This window comes from Pongo pygmaeus, chromosome 22 (assembly GCF_028885625.2).
Source record: "Pongo pygmaeus isolate AG05252 chromosome 22, NHGRI_mPonPyg2-v2.0_pri, whole genome shotgun sequence".
Lineage (NCBI taxonomy): Eukaryota > Metazoa > Chordata > Mammalia > Primates > Hominidae > Pongo > Pongo pygmaeus.
In genome coordinates, this window is record NC_072395.2 from 45497382 (window position 1) to 45519389 (window position 22008).

General features: G+C 40.2%; 1 protein-coding gene across 15 annotated transcripts in view; it reads right to left on the reverse strand.

Annotated features, from left to right (window-relative positions):
* Positions 1-22008, reverse strand: part of SYNJ1 (synaptojanin 1) — a 99145-nt gene that overhangs the window by 14716 nt on the left and 62421 nt on the right. For 8 of the 15 annotated variants that reach the window (XR_010125272.1, XR_010125273.1, XM_054468515.2 and 5 more), the window contains 8 exons: positions 21453-21611; positions 14250-14406; positions 13531-13648; positions 13215-13430; positions 9789-9867; positions 6679-6841; positions 2907-3116; positions 2187-2330 (listed from right to left, as the gene is read on the reverse strand). Coding sequence is in view for 13 of the 15 variants with exons in the window: in XM_054468515.2 (XP_054324490.2) it covers positions 2187-2330; positions 2907-3116; positions 6679-6841; positions 9789-9867; positions 13215-13430; positions 13531-13648; positions 14250-14406; positions 21453-21611 (1246 nt within the window). In the remaining 2 variants the exon portion in view is untranslated. Of the gene's footprint in view, positions 1-1513; positions 1553-2186; positions 2331-2906; positions 3117-6678; positions 6842-9788; positions 9868-13214; positions 13431-13530; positions 13649-14249; positions 14407-21452; positions 21612-22008 lie in introns of all 15 variants that reach the window. The other 7 variants (XM_054468512.2, XM_054468514.2, XM_054468513.2 and 4 more) reach the window with 1 other exon arrangement.

The following is a 22008-nucleotide window of genomic DNA, read 5'->3' on the forward strand; positions in this document are numbered from 1 at the left end:
ACAGAAACTATATATTGTTCAGGGCCCACAGCACAGAATGAAAGGCAGGCACACAAGACAATTTCCATAGTAAACTCACTTTTGCAAAAAGGCTCTTTTATTGCTTTAAATTTCTTCAAAGGTATCAATACAAACCAAAGTCACTTTAGATGCTTGGCCCAAATCTGAATCCTCCCTTTACTCAAACAGAAGTAGAAACAGGATGACAGTTTTCTTTTTATGTATGCAATTACTACCAGTAGGGAATTTAAAAATATGTTTAATGAAGCCCTTTGCTTTAAAAATCATCTTACTCCTTATATCCAGAGCAAGTAAAAACTCTGATATTTGATACTCAAAAGGAAAGAAATCATCAATTTCTATGAGACCATGTAAGTCTTTTGAAGTTAATTTTTGATGCATTCATTTTAAAAACTCTAATGTACTATAATGACGTAAAGGAATTATTGTTTATAGGATGAAGAAACATGTTGCAAACACTACTTACAAAAGAATTATGAAGGGGAGCAATTTTTAAAATTAAGACAGATTTCACTGTAATTCACTGGATTGCTAATATAACTTTTGACAGATTCATTTTAAATTTATTTTCTACAGGATGTTTTCCTAATTAAAACAGATGATAAGCAAAAATTATCATGGAAATTTAAATAAAAGCAGGAGCTTGAAAAGGGAAAAATTAAATGTTTTCTATAAAAGCAGGAGCTTGAAAAGGGAAAAATTAAATGTTTTCTGTAGGTCAATGGAAAAATGATCACTTAGCTGTATTCAGCAGAAGCCGTAATGCTGAAATAATTTAGCTATTCTTATCACACGCAGTCATTAAGATCTACACACAGGCAAAGGCAGTCTGTAGAAAGACCTGAATTGCTCAGCCATGTCACTAGGCAAGCTACAATAGAAACAGACCAGGCTACACATGCACAGTGAGCCTTAGTAACACTGGATTTGTAAAAGTTCTTCTGAGGAATTGTGAAAACTCATCTCATCTTTTCTTGAGAATTAGATTAAATAAACTTGTCAAATGTATAACTCCAACTGAGCTCTGTGAGTTTTCATGTAAACCAAATAAACTATACTTCAAACAAAAGGTAACCCATTGTGAATAAAAATTTCCTTATGAAGAAAGGAAAAGAAAATCATACAGTTCTTTGCTAATCCACAAGCTTTTCCACTAGAAAATAAATGTATCACTAATCAGATACTTGGGAAATGTTCTGTATTTACTGTACCTGAATGACTTTTAAAATTAATATAACTTTTGGGTATTAAATCTTTGTAAATGAATCGACCACATTTAGTAAAAAAAAAATTATTAGGCCTGATGAACAATCCCAGCCTACCTGGGAAATGAAAGCCTTTATTAGTTTTATTTGTGGATTAGTTTTAAACTAGAATGTCATTCATTTTGACTTTTATCAAACAAACCTCAAATGTCTTTCAGCTGTAGGGATCAAGCTCCATAACATTAATGAACCACGATTCACACATGCTAACAAATGTAAATGGTTACCTCCAAATTCCTTTCTAGTGGGTGCAGGACTCCTAGCCCCTTATAGTTCATAAGAAAATAGGCAGCAGAAAGGAAATGACATTAAATACAGAGTGAAATGTCAAAGATTGCTATAGTATCCGTGATGTCAAGTATCATGCAGGAATTACATATTATCTAGGCACTACAAAAACTATTATTCAATGCATATGCTTATAATTGAAGTAACAGCACTATATTTAAAAGAACATTAAACAAATATATACAATTGTACATTAATACGTATGCTCTCCAGTTTTATTATACATTTTACAGAAATTAGTACATTTTAATTATTTTATGCTTATAAATCACCCAGAAGTGAGGATTTTGAAAAAAAATAAACCTAATTTAACCTAAGAACAGTTTACATGCCTAACTAGATCAAATCAGCAAAAACAAAATAAACCTGTCTGGTTGGCTGGTGAGAAGGCAGCTAAAGGCAGCTGTGAAAACACCTTAGAGGAATCTACTCTGCAAACACTGTACCTTGTCTGTTGCGCCTACCATGTTCTTCAGAGAAAAGCTAAGAAATAGCAATAATGATAGAAAAAACAGTAAAATCCAGAAGCTAGAGATTGGAAAACATGCAAAACATTTTAAAATAGAGTGAAGAATTTTACATCTAGCAGAAATGGAAATAGAAGGTTGTCACCTGAAGGCGGAGGAGGTCTCTGTGGGGGAGCCGGGCGTGTGGGAGGGGCGACCGGGCGGGGCGGCGGCGGCCGCTTGGGCTCCAAGGGCTGGGCGGGGTCTTTCTGCGGCAGCGGCGTTGCTGGCTGCGCGTCAATAGGAGAACCTAAAAAGCGCACAGAAGGTAAGAAGATTAGGTTCCAAGTAGCTGTTGACAGAAGGGAACAGTCCTTCATATATATGTGTAATGTTCTATAAAATGTGCACAATGGTGTAAAGAAAGGGCAGTCTACAATTAAACTGCCCTCTGGTACCATGGCAGCAATAATGCTACCTCTGTGCTGACTTTTTACCTAGGCCTCAGGTGCTGAAAGCTAATTTACTAAGTGGCCCTATTGATATGGCACAAAGTATTGTTTGAGTTAAGCCATTTTGTAGTCTGGCCAGTAGAGAGAAGAAAAAGCTCAAATAGTTAATGGGTTCATACCATAGAAAATCATCAGTTATAAGACATAGACAAACCTAACCACATAGAAAAAAGATTAAGAGCAATTGTCATCTAGTGACAGTTATAGCAAGTTTCCTTTCCATTGAGAGCTTATCATCTACAAGTTTTCCTATTCTGTACCGGAGAAAACACGGTGCACTTTATCACCTAGGTATGAAACTTAAACAATGACTCTCCAATATCAAGCACATTGGCCACAGGAAGCCATACAAAACTTTCAAATAAAATGCATACTCTGTGCACTGGGAGGCCCGGGAGTTCTTGACGGTGCTCGGCTTGGTCTGATGGGAAGGGAAGGTACAGGACCCTCTGATATCGTAGGTGACTGGCAGGGACTAGTTCGGGGTGAAGAGCTGGGGGAAGTACCAAGGCCGGAACTTGAAGATGGCTGGAGATGCTGAGGAAGAAGTTCCTCCACTTCAGCACTATAGTCATCAACATCACCTAAAGAAAAGCAGGCTTGATCAGAGATAACTCCATTTTAACTTGCTCAGAGATGTTTTTCACCTTAGGTTTTAAAAAGTTAAAATACACAAAACAAATATGAACATTATGTCATTGCAAACACACATGGATTAAGCATGAAGGCATGTATAAAACCACAATTAGTAGAAATGCTTGTTTCAGAAGATGTAAAGATATCTATTGTCTCTGAGCAATAAGATGCCAGGTGACCAACCACTTGGAGCTGGGGTGACCCAATGGGCTTTCAATATGCCCCAGAGCAGCTTCTCCAGTGCAAGCCAACTCGTTTCCTGCTCTCCTTCCAAACCTGTCCACTGTGCTCTGTGGAACTGCCCCACTCCCTTGCCCAACCCAGGTCCAGCCTCAGAGTCAACAAGCTCTCAGGAGCCACACAGTCTTCCCCCAGAAGGCTCCTCCCTGCAACCCTCACCCAACAAAGACCCGCTTTGCTTTAATTAAGTAAACACTGGTTCTCCCCCAGGGTCTCCTCATCTCCACTTACTTCTGGGTAGGAAAGTGGGGTCAAGGTAACCCTTGCAACCTAACTGCCACTCCAGAACATTAGTCTTCTAATCCTGAACAAAAAGTCCTACTGCTCTGAGGCTATGCCATCAGGAATTTATCTAACACCCTCTATGCCCACTTGCTACAGTCATCTCCAACGTCCATTCTTCCATTTCCTGAACCCAAGCACTGAGGACTAAGCAGAGAGCAAGACTGTAAGTCAGGTCCCGCACCATCTTTCTGCGTGGCATCAAAGTCCGTTTGGACAACTCGTTCAATAACAAAATGCCTTGGTCCTATCCTTATGGACATTCACCTCCACTCCTAACTCACACCCCTCAGAACTGCACTCCTCTGAAATAATATACTCAAAAGCTTCATTCTGACTTTGGCCTCCCAGCTTTTCAGTTCTCTCCCTTGGCTACTCTTTCTCTTTTGATTTCTTCAGAAGCCAGGGCTTGATCCCTCTTTTACCTCCATCTGATTCTGCTTTCTTCCGTACCTACCTTCAGATTCTATGGTTCTTCATCTCAAACATTACCCTACTTCACTCTTCTTCCATTGCACGTGCTTGACATAACCCCATCCCTGCACTGGTTCCCCTGTTTAATCTTTCTGTGGTAACAGTTGGACTGCTGACTGCCTCTGCTAAAGAAAACCACCCAGTCCTGACAACTGCAGTCACATTTGAAATTATGCTTTTCAGTCTCTTCTGGCCTAAAAGTGCCTGGCAATTCCATGATTTCCTGGTTTGCTCTTCCCCTCACACTTTGCTCTTCAGGAGCTTTACTGCAAAACTCCTCAACCCTCCTGAAACCGTGAGCTGTCCCACTCCTGCAGATAACTTCAACACTTCACAGAGAAGAGAGAAGTCTTAAGATGGGAACGCCTACTTCAACAGCCTGCCCCCAAGCTGGAGTCTCATTACATGGTTGTCACTTGGGTATCTGAGGATGGAACAAATGGGCCCTACACAGCCTAATTTTCTCAGTGACACTGCTTTACTATTCTGCCTTGCCCTTCCCCCGAACCATCAGCCCTTTCTCCTCTACTTTTCCATCAGCACTGTGCATTCTCAAGCCTGTCCCATCCAAAACCACCACCCTAGGACCTCCAATCTTCCTAGAGCAATTGCCCTCTTCTCTTTCCCCCCAAACTTCCTTAAAGAGTTGTCTACAGACACTTTTCTCCACTTCTTCACCTTCCGTCCATACCAATTTACCACTATCTGACTTCACCACTTCTGAGATCATTCTCATGAAATGTCAACAACAGCTTCCCTTCCTGTTATTAAATCAGAAGGACACATTTCCGTCCTCACTTCTTCTCATCTTTCTGTGGCACAAGACACTACTGACTACTACCCTTCCATGCTCCACTTTCTTTCCTTGATTTTTAAGCCATGAATTTCTCTTGGCTCTTTGACATTTCTAGAAACAATTGCCATTGTTTCTTCTCATTTTCTTTTCATGGGCAGCCTTCTTCTGTCTATATTTAAACTCTGTGTTTCCACATATTCAATCCCAGGTCTGTATTTCTCCATATTTGATTCCTTCTCTTCTGTCTCGTCATAATCCTATTGGCCAAAGTTATATTAACAAATGCCCGTGACTTTGCACGCCATTAGAGCTGCCTTGACTCCAGAGCTCTTTCCTGAGCACCAGACTCATGTTTGATTGACTCCATGAACATCTCAAATTCAACATATCTGAAACAAAATTAATCTTCCATCCCACACCTACTTCCCTCTCTGCATTTCTTTTCTTCATTTACTCCCTCACAAACATCCCTACATAATCCATTTGGATCCTCTTTATCCCCGCTTAGGCTGTGCACATGCTTTCTTCTTGGATCACTCCTCTATAGCATTAATTCCATTCTCCCCGAGTCTTTGGATTCTCAACTTAAATTTCAATTCCTCTGGGAAACCTTGCCCAATTTCCCAAATCCAGGTTAAGCAACTTTCCCATGAGCTACCACAAAACCATTCATTATCACATTTGTCACTTTATTATAATTGCCTGCTTACTTATATGTAACACCCAATAAGCTATGAGTTCTGGAAAGGCAAGAACCACAGCTGTCAAATCTCCAGCACCCAGCTGTATCTGGCATAAAGGTACTACATAAATATGTGTGGACTGAGTAAACAAATGAACAGATAATGTGAAAATGAGATAACTTTGTAAGACGTTCAACTCTTAAATGTGGTACCTAGCTATACAGGGCATTACAATATGCATTTTAATGAAAAACTGGCTAGAATAGCATATTGTGTTAGAAAACAAACGCATTTAAAATTTTTTTCTTTTGATAATGTTGCCATCAAACAAATGCATTTTTAAATCATGGTTAAGGAAATTTTCGGCGTAATTACTTAAATTCATTTCTGTTCTTAGAATACCCTTCTGGAACTTCTACTTTTTTACCTTAACTTTAATTATTGGGACTAAACCATACACCAACAATACTAATTTGGGTATTTATCCAATAAGAATATAAATTAACATTTGTAAAGGTCTTAATATTTGATTGGAAGAATGGTAAATACATTTAAAGTATATGCAAAATAAACACAATATGATGTGAAATAAATTCGTTTTGTTTTGTTTTGTTTTGTTTTGAGACAGTCTCGCTCTGTTGCCCAGGCTGGAGTGCAGTGGCACAATCTCGGCTCACTGCAACCTCTGCCTCCTGGGTTCATGCGATTCTCCTGCCTCAGCCTCCCGAGTAGCTGGGATTACAGGCGTGCACCACCACGCCCAGCTAAATTTTGTATTTTTAGTAGAGACAGGGTTTCACCATGTTGGACAGGCTGGTCTCGAACTCCTGGCTTCAGGCAATCCGCCCTCCTCAGCCTCCCAAAGTGCTGTGATTGCAGGCATGAGCTGCTGCACCTGGCCAAAATACATTCTAATTAATAGTGCTATGTACGTCCCAAGAAGAAGAAGAAAGATGAACTTGGAAAATAAGACTTTACAGATGGGAAGAAAACATATCTAGAACTACAAGAAGTAAACGTGTTTAAGAAACAAACCTTCCATATCAAAATCTGCTGCAACCTCTGCATCTTCACCAAGCAGGGTAGAGCTTGTTGATGATGGCAATGCAATGCTAATTTTCTCTAAACTCATTTCTTCTTCCAAATTTGTGATCCAGTCTGGACTTTTTAAAGCAATAGTTATAGTCCGATTCAATAACTAGTGGAGTAAAAGAGATATAAAATAAAGATTAACATGAAAGCTAACTGTTTTGGAATAAAGAGGCTGACTTCGTTAAACTATGCAATGGTATAGACAGTTAATTTAGTTAGACAATTCAGCATAGTTCTTTCACATATACTAAATTTCAAACTAGTTTAAAGGTTGTTCCCAGTTCTCCCTTTAAACACCTGTGGTGATAAATAAAGATCTTTTCTAGGCTGCCCAGAGATGCAAGTTTCCTTTGCTACAACCACTATGTTTTCCTGGCCAGATGTAAATTCAGCAACAACTCTGCTACATAACTTTATACTTTCTTTATTTTGATTCACAGATTAAGTAATTGTTCCCACGTGAAACAACTACAAAAGAGACAGCAGAAAATCTTTAAAATGCATTTCCTGTTCCTGTTCATTTGGTCTTTCCTAACTTGGCATATGGTCCTGAGAGCTGCTATATTGTCAGCTGCTAAGTGCTAACCTATACAGTTTTAGCATTTCAAATGTCAGAAGAATATTAAGAGAACTGAACACCATTTTAAATCTTCATCAAAAGTTAATCATTCTAAAAACAGAATGACTTCTACCTGTGAAACTGGCACTCTGCCTTCTCTATAAATTTGGGTGACTTTTAGACTAAAGTATAATCTACGACAACCAAGACATTATAATCAAGTTATAGCAGATCGTGTCAATGTATTTAAAAAAATACTCTCAAGAAAACTTGCTGATAATAGCAAGACTCTTTGGTCAAGGATAAAATGTGCACTAGAAAGGAGTTCTCATTTAAAACCCATATTCTTATAACAAACTTGCTTTCTAAATTTAATCTCTCTCCCACATAGTTTCAATTTCCTTTGTTTGAAGAGTTTCTTAATGTGAACAAGATGTGAATATTTTTGGTATTTGCAAATGAACTGTGTAGCTGTGATCAATATGCTGTGCTGACAGTTGGCACCTTGGTGGGTACAGATCTTCCTTGCCTCAAAGTATTACTGATATTAGAATTCCTTGAAGGCATAATAATGGAGAGGTTGAAAGTTGCTGAACTGAGTGGCACAGCTGTGTTTATTAGTAATTTAGCATCCACACTGAGCTTTAAAGTCAGAATCCTAAGAATTCATAATCCTTTACTTGCCAAGTAGATATGAGTATGAAAATCAATCCAATTTCAGAACTTAACACGCTTTACAAGTCATATATTACTTTTTAAAGTTAACAAAATTCTTTTATATTCATCAAAAAATACTAACAAGCATTCTTAAATACCTATCACCATAATGGCCAATTAAGATGTAATTCCTTAGGAATATCCCCTTGGTAGAGACCAGGGCCAAATGAAAAGGAAGAAATTTAGAAGACCAAAAAAATATTAAAAAAGATACATAGAGGTTCACTGGAATATTGGGTTTAATAATTAAGAATAGGAAATAATCTAGATGTCTATGAATAGGAGTTTGGTTTAATAAATGTATATATTTATTCACATAATGAAATTAATGAAGCCATTAAAAATGACATATTTGTTTAAGGTGTCCCTGACACAGTCATAAGAGGTAGTAAGAAAATAGCTTTATAACATGGTTTCAATTTGTGTTTGCGTATACACATATCCCATTTGTGTTAATGTGTTTGTGTGTATATAAAATCCCATTTGTATTTACATATGTATATGCTAATATGAAGGTTAAGAGAAATTACTTCAGAATGGTAGCATTATGTGAGTGGTCTTATTTTTAATTCTTTTCCATATTTCCTGATACATGATTTTACATGAGTATACTAGTATTACATTTAGGAAAACAAACAAAACTCTACAAAACCTATTTCAAAAGCAATACACACAAAGAATTTTTTTTTTTTTTTTTTTTTTTTTTTTGAGACAGAGTCTCACTCTGTTGCCCAGGCTGGAGTGCACTGGTGCAATCTTGGCTCACTGCAACCTCTGCCACCCAGGTTCAAGTGATTCTGCTGCCTCAGTCTCCCAAGCAGCTGGGATTACAGGCACCCACCATCACGCCTGGCTACTTCTTGTATTTTTAGTAGAGACGGGTTTTTGCCATGTTGGCCAGGCTGGTCTCAAACTCCTGACCTCAGGTGACCCGCCTGTCTCGGCCTCCCAAAGTGCTGGGATTACAGGCGTGAGCCACCGCACCCAGCCTAATACATACAAAGAATTTTTTTTCTCCAAAGAAGTTGATGTGACAGAAAAGGAAGCTCAGGACAGTGCTCATGGAGTTGCTCAGTGCTGCAGGAATCAGGCCTAGAGTACAATCTATCCTGTGCACTGACCATATACTTAGAAATTTAGGATTTGGGTCTAAAAGAGTTCAGAAAAAAATGACAGATGAAGCACTTCAGAGAAGTAAAACTATTCCAGGCCAACAGTGTAAGTTTCCGTCATCAATGACTTTTCAAATCACAGGTTAGGAATATCTCCATTCGTTAAAAATTTCTAAAATACTTCAATGGGATGGATTTGTTATCTCTGGAAATTAATTTAGTTATGTTTGAAGAAGATAACTAGGTAAGCCAAGCCAATGAAACAAATTCCTAGGAATAATGAGCACCTCCCTCCCTTGTTTTCTGGTATATAATGCATTTTCTTCACTTGATAGAATGTTTTTCTACTATACAGATAAGCCAGACTACCCCCAATTAAAAATTTAAAACTTTTTGCATCATAAAATGTAATAAATCAAATTAGGTGCTAAACATGTTTCCTTCTTAGTCTATATCAACAGTTAATATCTCTGGGGAGGGACCAAAATAAGCCTAGGCTAGTCAGAAATCCAGTGTAAATAAAAAACATTAAATAACTCCTCGAACATACCATAAGGTCTTTTCCCCTCCCATTTAGATAATCTTGCTGCATGTCTATAAAAATATCATACCATCTTTAGACATTTAATTTCAGAATGGTTTAGAATCAACAAATGCTACCTTACCTCTTTACCATTTAGGCTCAGAACATTCAAGGCAGAGCTTCCCTCCAAAAATGTAACCCACATTTTATCTTCTACAAATCTTTAAGAAAGAGAGAAACAATAAAAAACCATAATTAATACCATAGACATAACAAGCTCAGTGACTACTCCCATGATTACTGATCATTAACAAGGGCCGCAAGAGGCCAGGAAGTAAAAAGTAAAGGAGGGAGCGCAGGTAGGGCTGGTGGTGACCTGGAGAGGGCACTCTTCCCCTAAAAACACTCTAACTCCAATTTCAAATACTATGTTAATGGAACAGCCACAAGAAATGAGTCTGTGCACCTCATTTGTGATCACTGCTAATCCAGTCCCATCTAATCCTCCATTTCATTGACAAGGCAAAAAGGGACAGAGGTTAAGTGACTTGTTCAAAGTGACTCTATAAGGAGAATAAGTTACAGGGCTGGGATCCAAGTCTCCTGACCCCACAACCCAGTACTATGTATTTTCACTGTCTCAGTGACTTCCCTGAAGAAAATTTCCTATGATCAAAAAAGATGAGAGTTGCCAGTGAAAGAAAACAAAACCAGACTGGCCCCAAGAAGCCTTAGATAAGTTATGCTCCTTGTCTTTTGTCATTGACAAACACTTACTCTTTTGGGACTTGAATGGTCTTTGATAGGATTCCAAGTTTTTACTTTTGAAATAAAAAAACTCTCAAGAGGAAAAAAATAAATAAAAAGGACAGAAGAAGTTCTGAAGAGGGTCATGGGTATGTAATGAAGTTATTATTCAAAAAAGAACAAATTATGATGTTATCAATCTTATTACAGAAATAATTTGGCGAGTTGAACCACAAGTTCAGAAATCTTTACAGATTTTTCCACAATGAGAGAGAGGAAAACATGTACACACACACACACACACACACACACACACACACACACACAGAGTATCACTCTCCCCCTAACCCCCTGCTTAAACTAGGATTCCAAAGTATGAATTATGAATATTAAGAGGAAAAGGCCAAAACAAAAGTATGCACAAGTACTTCACCCTGGTAAAATCAAGGGCCTGGAGGGAACAGATTTCTACAATCCCATAGATATGACCGAGGCAACTGACTCAATTTCTTTGGCATAAAACTAAATTGCAGGATGCTATCCTTTGAAATACACGGGGAGACCATTCTTACCTAACTACACGAAGGTATCTTTTTCAGATTGTTGGCAATGGAGACTATCCCTCCTCCAAAGGTTATAATCACCACTGTAAGCATACATTTATGCCACACCAGTCCCCTAAAACCCCAAACATTATTTGTTCTTTGATAGGTACCAACACTTTTGTGGTCCTGGGTTAGGGCTAATATCTTTGCCCTTATTCTCAATCAGCAATGTGCCCCTTACACATTTCTAACTTTAACAAGGGATTCTGGTTCTTATATCTATTGATTTATGTAAGTTCTTTCGGAAGCTATATTTTCTTCCTGCTTTCACTCACTACAGTAAAAGCTTCTAGACTCTTCCTTCAATTAATGTAAGCATCTGTATGTATTTAAATTTATCCCATACACATTTCCAGGGAACCTCTTATTTAAAAATAAAGGGGTTCACAGGGTTTACTCACTCCTTAATGGCTGTCTTAATCTAGACTAAAAGGTAATAATCAGTTTCTTCTCACTGCTTAGAGAGATCCTCTCCTTGTTGACTTTCAGTGTTCGCTTTTTCTCTTCCAACTTAGTCATCTTGGGGTTTAACAACCAAAATATTCCAGGTTGGAGACACCCCATGGCTTTATAATGTTAGGTTAATGCCTTAGTTTCTTACCAATACTTTTCCTAATGATGACAAACATTTGTGGGAAAACTTCTGGCTTCAATTTAACAAGTTCTTTAGAGGTTGGGTTATAAAGACAGGTCCCTTTCCTGTATCAGAGTCTTTCATCCCTTATACAGTTTGGATTCCTTGTAGCTCAGTGCAGTATTTTACATTTGCTCAGGAAGACATTTATCTGCTACTTTGCTGCCCACTCACACAGTCTACATAATGCTTCTGGTGGTTTGGCATTTCTGTACTTGGCAAAGTATACTGTCATCTGTATACTTGCAGATTTCATTGTGTACTTTCTAGAACCTTAAGATTTTTTAAATGTTTTGTTTAATTTGAAAGCTTTGGGATAGATCTTCGTCAAAAGATTTGAGGAAAGTCTAAACACAATTTCTTCTCCATTTGTTCATTTACTCTCTGAAAGGACTTGAGGTGTCTTTGATTTTCACTCTGTAGAAGTCATACCATCTTAATTCTGTGGACTACGCCCTTTAGGATCTGGGAGTGTCATTACACACATGCTGACTTTCCCTACTAGATTACAAGCAGGAGTTGTATCTTCCATTTCTCCTCTGCTCTTCTACAGCAACTAGTATAGAGATCTGCCCACCAAATATCTATAAAACATACCTAACTAAGCAAATGAATGGTATTTAAAGGGATTTAATGGTACCTCTTTCCCTATGAAATCCAAACACATGCACACATGCACATCATTCAGTCTCTCAAAACTGCTGTATAGTTGGAAGACAACGTTTTTAAAACAAGGAAACAGGCATCTGGTTCTGCAAAAGGCAGATGGCTAGATCAATGAGGGAAACCAAGACTAGAGGGAATGACTCTTGACTAGTCATCACATCTCTGTTTGTTAGAAATTAAACATACTTAAAATTACTCAAATTCCTTTAACTGAGGCAGGGAGGGAGTCACTCTTATCTCTCCTTAAAAAAAAAAAATAGCAATCACAGCTTCATTTTTTTATGGGGTTTTGTTACATGTTCTATTTTACAGGAATCGTGAGAATTCATATCTGAACTTGCACCTATTTTTGTTTTCAATTGTTCACATAAAGTTTCACCGTTTAGCTGGATGTGGTGGCTTATGCCTGTAATCCCAGCACTTTGTGGGGCTGAGCTGGGCAGATCACTTAAGGCCAGGGGTTTGAGACCAGCCTGGGCAACATGGTGAAACCCTGCCTCTACAAAAAAAAAAACAAAAAAAACAAAACTTAGCCAGGCATGGTAGTGTGCACTCGTAAACCCAGCTATTTGGGAGGCTGAGGTGGGAGAACTGCTTGAGCCTGGGTGGTTGGGGCTGCAGTGAGACATGAACACATGACTGCATTCCAGCCTGGGTGACTGGGTGAGACCCTGTCTTAAAAAAAAAGTTTTACTATTCATTTAAGCTAAGTTGAGAATTCAGTTATAAAACCTACAGAATAATATCCACAGTATGATCTTTCTTTAGTTTGGAAATAAAAATACTCATATACTAAACACTAAATAAGGTGATAGCTTTCTTTTTTTAAATTCTCTCCTTCCCCAAATAAGGTGATTTCTATATAGAAATGATTGTTTATGAATCACAAGCTACTTTTGCATAATAAACATCTTACCTTATAAGTATAACTTCACCAAAACTTGCAAACTGCTGCAGAAGCTCATCAATCAAGGCATCATCAAAAAAATTATTTTCTGGTGAAGAACTTTTGATTGAGACCAATACTGTACCATCTGGTGGACCCTGAACTGCAATTACTTCTTTATAAATGTTTTGCCTCTCTTCAGCTTCAACTTCAAATATATCTATATCAATCAGGGCAATGACAGGCCTTAAGGCATAAAGGAAGATAGATGTATTAGAAATGTTTTTAAAAGGGTGTATTTCAAACAAATTTCAAACACCATTAGAAAAACTGAGACTGCTTAAACCTATGGTCAGAAGTCTTCAGCTCAGCTCTTCCATAGTGCAGCAAAGTGCCTGGAGTCCACGTGTACAGGATTTTGCTTTCATCTTGAAAACTAGCATTTAGAAGATCTAGATCTTCAGCTGCAGTCAGAAGAAAAGAAAACACAAGAGAAGCTGTATGAGCAGGACAGATCATGTAGAGCAAAGAGGCATTCTCCTCCCTTTCATGAGCTTCAGTGGTTTGAGGCTGGAATGCCAGAAACACTTGGTAATAGGCAGGCAGTCTAAACACCTTTAAATTCGAAAGGTTTTGGTAAAGTTATCGTTTTATTCTTTATTTAGTAAAAATTAGGATGTGGCTTTACTTCCGCGATTACTTAAAGGACTGTGACTAAATGGTGTTTCATAAACAATTCAAGAGACAAGTGGCAGTTCAAAACATATGCAAACCACTAAAGTTAGCTTAGCTAAAAACCTAAATTAGCTTCAATTAAAAATTTCACAAAAATATTTCCTTGCTTCTCTTTACATGAAACTATATGAAAATATGCTGAAAAATTAAATAAGTTATTATAAACAGATCTGATAATATTTTTAAAAATCTGACATATTTAAATTTTATTTATTCTATTCCAGTTAACTTTCTTGAAAAACAATATTCTCCTCATTTGATAATATGTCATTCCCTGCTTCCTCATAAGTTTACATTAGTTCATTTAAATAAAGAAGTCCATTTCCCAACCTGATCTATCAAAAGGCCATTTCCTCCTTCTCCAAAGGACACGGTCTGTCCATGCAGGGGTGCGGCACTTTTCACTGGTGTCATAGTCGTCAGAAAACAAGTCATACTTATATGTCGGAGCAAAGGTTACCTTTCCTTCTAAAAATCCTCTAAAAATCTAAAATAAACATATGCAAAATAAGTTATTCCCAAACAGCAACAAGTTCCGTTTTCATTCAGACAGTCATCCATTAAATGTCTATTACGTGCTGGATGCTCTCAGAAGAAATCTGTATGTGTCTGACAAACACTTCTAGCTGAATGGAACAAAGCTTAGAAAAATAACCTGAGACATAGCCTTTTTCATACTGATAGGGACAGGAGGCAGGGAAATTCTGGGCAGAAGTGGGTGGGTGCCCTTGCTGGGTCCCACCCTCAAGCCAAAAAGCCTGTTACCAGAGCCCCAAATGAGAACTTATATCCCTGTTTTCCCGCTCGAATGTTGCTTTTTCCAAAACCACCCATGGCCTGCCTTGCCCCCAGTCCTGTGCCCATAAAAACCCCAGGCTCGGCTGGCAGAGAGAGGAGAAGCAGCTGGATGTCAGAGAGAAGCAGTTTGACTTCAAAGGGACAGCTTGGCAGCGTAGTTTTGGAGAGGAGTCCAGCCATGGGATGGCTGGATTTCAGGGGAAGATTATCTTATTGCTCTGTCCCCTTCTCAGCTCCCCTTCCTGCCAAGAGCCATTTTCATCAGCAATAAAATCCCCCATATTTCCCATCTTCAGTTCGTTCATGTGACCTCATTCCTCCCGGACGCCGGATAAGAACTCAGGTGCCATGAGTGTGGGAGCATAAGGCTGTCGCACTGACCTCCCACTAAGCTGTTAACACTTAAGCCATCTGCAGGCGGCAGAGCTAAAACTGCACTGTAACACTTTCTCTGGGGCTTCAGGGGTTGGAGGTACCCTCCCCTAGACGCTGCCATGGGCCTGGTACAAAGTTCGCTCTTGCCGGTGCCCAAAAGCGCTCACCCCAGCTCCTGCACTCACTCACCAGAACTCCCCCTCCTACAGGGGTGGAGTGCAGCGGGTCAAGTGAGCGGAGTTCGCCCCGCCAGTGCCCATGCACTCCAGTTCCCACCTGCGAAGGGGTCAGGGAAATATCCTGCTTCAATACCACTTGTTTGACATTTGATTAAACTAACTGCATGAATAAGGGAATTCTGCCTGATCTTTGAGCTATATGAGATATTTGGAACTGTAAATGGGATTCTGGAAACATCTAGCCTGATATCTTATTCTCAATGAGGTGCTGAGGCCTGAAAAGGTAATGTGGTGCCCAAAGATTCAAGTCTGGTGATCACCAGGCACCGTACCAGATGGCCACTGATCCTTTTACCTAAAAAAAAAAAAAAATTTAATACATTCTTCCCAAATTTTGTGGTCATAAGCTTTAAGAAGTGTTTCAAAAGTCAGATGACATAAGAAACAAAAGAAAAGTCAATAACCACAGGACTTAACCCAAAAAAAAAAAACAGCCCTAAAGATGAAGATTCTAAACTATTGCCAAGGAAAAAAAAGTTTATCCTTCTATTTGAAAGTGAATCTTATAGATACATAATATATTTTTCTTTATGGGAATTATTATGGGTTTTCTCTTTCCTATTTTTATTACTTTTAAGGGAGGACACTACCCCTCATATTGTCTTATGCCCAATTTCTGCCTCCAAAGAAAGAAGAAGTAAAAACTAAAAGACAGAAATGGAAGCCACAAGCAGATAGCCCAGCACCGTGCCCTGGGCCTGGTAGTTAAAAATCAACCCCTGACCTAACTGCTTGTGTTACCTACAGATTTCAGGCACTGTATGGAAAAGCATCATGAAAATCCCTGTCCTGTTCTTTTCTGATTACTGGTGCATGCAGCCCCCAGTCACGTACCCCCTGCTTGCTCAATTGATCATGACCCCATCACGCGGACCCCCTTGGAGTTGTAAGCCCTTAAAAGGGACAGGAATTGCTCACTCGGGGAGCTCAGTTTTTGGAGACCTAAGTCTGCCAATGCTCCCAGCTGAATTAAGCCCTTTCCTTCTACAACTCGGTGTCTGAGGGGTTCTTGTCTGAGACTCGTCCTGCTACATTTCTTGGTTCCCTGACTGGGAAGTGAGGTTATTAACGGACGGTCGAGGCAGCCCCTTAGGCGGCTTAGGCCTGCCCTGTGGAGCATCCCTGTGGGGGACTCTGGCCAGCTTGAGGAATGCGGATCCTGAGAGCACTCCTGGGTAGGTAATTGCCCCAGTCGAACGCCTCACCACAGCAGCGCGTGGCAGGCCCCCATGAGTTAAAGGAAAAACTTATGTTGGCCCCAGCCCTAGGACTACCAGATTTGACAAACCCCTTTACACTCTATGTGTCAGAAAGATAAAAAATGGCAGTTGGAGTTTTAACCCAGACTGTGCGGCTCTGGCCAAGGCCAGTGGCCTATCTCTCAAAACAACTAGATGGGGTTTCCAAAGGCTGGCCCCCATGTCTAAGGGCCCTGGCAGCAATGGCCCTGTTAGCACAAGAAGCAGATAAACTAACCCTTGGGCAAAACCTGAATATAAAGGCCTCCCATACTGTGGTAACTTTGATGAATACCAAAAGACATCATTGGCTAACAAATGCTAGATTAACCAAGTACCAAAGCTTGCTATGTGAAAATCCCCGCATAACCAGTGAAGTCTGTAACACCCTAAATCCCGCCACCCTGCTCCCAGTATGAGAGAGCCCGGTCAAGCATAACTGTGTAGAAGTGTTGGACTCAGTTTATTCTAGCAGACCTGACCTTCGGGACCAGCCATGGGCATCAGCAGACTGGGAGTTATACATGGACGGGAGCAACTTCATCAATCCACAAGGAGAAAGATGTGCAGGATATGCGGTGGTAACTTTGAATGCTGTCATTGAAGCCAAACCATTGCTACAGGGCACTTCAGCCCAGAAGACTGAGCTCATTGCTTTAACTCGGGCTCTAGAATTCAGTGAAGGTAAGACTGTAAACATCTACACTGACTCTTGATATGCCTTTCTAACCCTCCGAGTGCATGGAGCATTATATAAGGAAAAGGCCCTGTTAAACTCTGGGGGAAAGGACATAAAATATCAACAAGAAATTCTACAATTATTAGAGGCAGCGTGGAAACCTCAGAAGGTGATAGTCATGCACTGCAGGGGACGCCAGCGAGCCTCCACCTCAGTGGCCTTAGGAAACTCCCGAACTGACTCAGAAGCTCGAAAAACAGCATCTACCCCTCACTGTGCATCAATAGCAGCCCCCTCACTCCCTCAAACACCTGACCTGGTACCTACCTATTCTAAGGAAGAAAAAGACTTTTTTCCACACAGAAGTGGGGCAAGTAATAAAAGAAGGATGGATCAGACTGCCAGATGGGAAGGTAGCTGTGCCACAGTTGCTGAGAGCCACAGTCATACTGGCCACGCATGAAACCACTCATCTAGGTCAAGAGTCACTTGAAAAGTTGTTAGGCCGGTACTTCTACATCTCACACTTGCCAGCCCTTGCCAAAGCAGTAGCACAATGGTATGTTACTTGCTGACAGCACAATGCGAGGCAAGGCCCCACTGTTCCACCCGGCATACAAGCTTATGGAGCGGCTCCTTTTGAGGATCTTCAGGTGGATTTCACAGAAATGCCAAAATGTGAAGGTAACAATTATTTGCTGGTTCTTGTGTGTACTTACTCTGGGTGGGTGGAGGCTTATCCAACACAAACTGAAAAGGCCTACGAAGTAACCCGTGTGCTTCTCCGAGATCTTATTCCTAGGTTTGGACTGCCCTTACGAATCGGCTCACATAACGGGCCGGTGTTTGTGGCTGACTTGGTACAGAAGACAGCAAAGGCATTAGGAATCACTTGGAAGCTACATGCCGCCTACCGACCTCAGAGTTCCGGAAAGGTGGAGCGAATGAATCAGACTATCAAAAATAGTTTAGGGAAAGTATGTCAGGAAACAGGATTAAAATGGATACAGGCCCTTCCTATGGTATTGTTTAAAATTAGATGCATCCCTTCTAAGAAAACAGGATACTCCCCTTATGAAATACTGTATCATAGGCCTCCTCCTATACTAGGGGGACTTCCAGGCACTCCACAAAGAGTTAGGTGAAATTGAGTTACAGCGACAGCTATGGGCTTTGGGAAAAATTACACAAACAATCTCAACGGGTAAATGAGAGGTGTCCCGTCAGCTTATTCTCCCCAGTTCACCCTTTCTCTCCAAGTGATCGCATGTGGATCAAGGACTAGAACGTAGCCCCTTTGCGGCCACAGTGGAAAAGACCTCACACCGTCATCCTGACCACGCCCACGGCTGTAAAGGAGAAGGAATCCCAGCCTGGATCCACCACAGCCATGTGAAACCTGCAGCTGCTGAAACTTGGGAGGCAAAACCGAGCCCAGACAACCCCTGAAAGTGACTCTGAGGAGGATGACAAGCCCTGCTCCAGTCACACCTGGAAGCTGACTGGTCTACGCACAGCTGAGGCATGAGGAGAATCATCGTGGGACTCATTTTCCTTATAATTTGGACTTGTATAATAAAAACTTCCACGGATTTTTCCCGCATAGAGGACTGCTCTCAGTGTATACATCAGGTTACTGAGGTAGGGCAACAAGTTAAAACAATCTTTCTGTTCTATAGTTACTATGAATGCCTAGGAACTTTAAAAGGAACATGTTTATATAATGACACTCAGTACAAGGTATGTAGCCCAGGAAACGACCGCCCAGATGTGTGTTATGATCCCTCTGAGCCTCCCATGTCCACAGTTTTTGAAGTAAGATTAAGGACTGAAGACTGATGGGGACTCGTAAATGATACAAGTATTAGCCAAAACAGAAGAAAAAGGGGTGCCCAAACGCATAATCTTGAAATTTGATGCCTGTGCTGTCATTAATAGCAATAAGTTAGGAAGGGTGTGGCTCTTTTGATTGGAAAAAAAGGCTATATGACCAAAAATAAGTATATTTGTCATTAATTAGGACTGTGTGGAAATCAATGTGGATACTAGTCTTGTGTCATTTGGGCCACTTGGATAAAAAATGAAAAGGATCCAGTACAGCTTCAGAAAGGAAAAAGTGGCTCTTCCTGTACTAAGGGACAATGTAACCCCTTATAGCTAGTAACAACCAATCCCCTTGATCCTCGCTGGAAAAAAGGGGAGCGTGTGACCTTAGGAATCAATGGGGCTGGACTGGATCCTCGAGTAAATATCTTAGTTCGAGGAGTTTACAAACACTCTCCTGAGCCAGTGCTTCAAACTTCCTATGATGAACAAAATGTGCCAGTACCAGAAATTCCAGGAAAAACAAGAAATTTGTTTTTGCAGTTAGCCAAGCATGTAGCCTAGTCTCCCAATGTCACTTCATGTTATGTATGTGGAGGAACTGTAATGGGAGATCAATGGCCATGAGAAGCCTGAGAATTAGTACCTACAGACCCAGTTCCTGATGAATTCCCAGCTCAAAAGAATCACCTTGATAATTTCTGGGTCCTAAAAACCTCAATTATTGGACAATATTGCATAGCTAGAGAAGGAAAAGAATTCACTCACTCCATAGGATGACTTAGTTATCTTGGACAGAAACTGTATAATGGTACCACAAAAACAGTCACTTGGTGGAGTTCAAATCACACAGAAAGGAATCCATTTAGTAAATTCCAAAAGTTGCAAACCGTGTGGACCCACCAGGACTGGACAGCCTCCACTGGATTATACTGTATATGTGGGCATAGAGCTTACGCCAAATTACCTAAACAGTGGGCAGGTAGTTGTGTTATTGGCACTATTAAACCATCTTTCTTCCTACTGCCCAAAAGACAGGCAAACTCCTGGGTTTCCCTGTCTATGCTGCCCGCGAAAAGAGAAGCATAGCTATGGGAAATTGGAAAGATGATGAATGGCCCCCTGAGAGAATCATACAATATTACAGGCCTGCTACTTGGGCACAAGATGGCTCGTGGGGATACCGGACCCCCATTTACATGCTCAACCGAATCATACGGTTACAAGCTGTCTTAGAAATAATCACTAATAAAACCGGCAGAGCCTTGACTATTCTGCCCCAGCAAGAATCTCAGATAAGAAATGCTATCTATCAAAATAGATTGGCTCTCGACTACTTGCTAGCAGCTGAAGGTGGGGTCTGCGGGAAATTTAACCTTACTAATTGCTGTCTATACACAGATGATCAAGGGCAAGTAGTTGAAGACATAGTTAGAGACATGACAAAACTGGCACATGTGCCTGTGCAAGTGTGGCATGGATTTGATCCTGAGGCCATGTTTGAAAAATGGTTCCCAGTGCTAGGAGGATTTAAACCTCTTATAATAGGAGTTATAATAGTAATAGGAACCTGCTTACTGCTCCCTTGTTTGCTACCTGTACTTCTTCAAATGATAAAGAGCTTCATCACTACCTTAGCTCACCAAAATGCTTCAGCACAACAAGTGTACTATATGAATCACTATTGATCTGTCTTGGAAGAAGACATGGGTAGTGAGGATGAAAGTGAGAACTCCCACTAATGAGTGAAGTTCTCAAAGCGGGGAATAAGGGAGGAGACCACCCCTCATATTGTCTTATGCCCAATTTCTGCCTCCAAAGAAAGAAGTGAAAACTAAAAGGCAGAAGTGGAATCACAGGCAGATAGCCCAGCACTGTGCCCTGGGCCTGGTAGTTAAAAATCAACTCTTGACCTAACTGCTTGTGTTATCTATAGATTTCAGACATTATATGGAAAAACATCGTGAAAATCCCTATCCTGTTCTGTTCCATTCCGATTACCAGTGCATGCAGCCCCCAGTCCCGTACCCCCTTCTTGCTCAATCGATCACGACCCTCTCACATGGACCCCCTGAGAGTTGTAAGCCCTTAAAAGGGACAGGTATTGCTCACTCAGGGAGCTCGGTTTTTGGAGACATGAATCTACTGCTGCTCCCAACTGAATAAAGCCCTTTCCTTCTACAACTCAGTGTCCGAAGGGTTCTTGTCTGTGGCTCATCCTGCTACACTTTAAGGAAAGATAATTCTATTATCTGTTTACCTACAGATGCATATTTAAGTATAAAAAGACCCCAAGAAAATTTTAAAACATCTTGATTTAAAAAGGTATGTTTCATGACCCAAAATCTTAATGCAAGTATTTTCTCAAGTATGGATATACCTGTCCAGCATTTTTCTGATTGATAAGTTGATCTCCTGCTATAAGAGAATCCCAATTTTGCTGTCTTATGAGCTCTTTAACTTCTTCATTAGGGAGATCGATTCGATAGTTGAAATCACCACACCAAAATACATAGTCATGGGAAAACAGCATCCTTCCCTGAAAGCAATGAGATAGAATTTTAAATCCAAAACAATCAATGTTCAAAAATGTTTTACAGCTATTTCTTTGCCTGAGATATGCTTGTCTCCTCCCATGTCCTGTTTCTTTAACCCAACAGTAATAACACATGTGAAAGGAAAATAAATCTCAGGACCCCAAAATCACTAAGCCCAGAGAAAAATCAAGCCAGGAACTATGACAAGTAAACCTGCCTCCCATTTTACTCCTAAATAAGATAGCTCCAAAGGTAAGAAGCTACATAACTCCCTCACAATTTGCCCACAGGAAATTCCCTGTGGACAAAGTATAGACTGAACTCAAAGTCATTCCTCTGAGACTCACCTGAGACAAATGCACATCTGACTGCTTCCTCTGCCCTATTGTTTATGCAAAA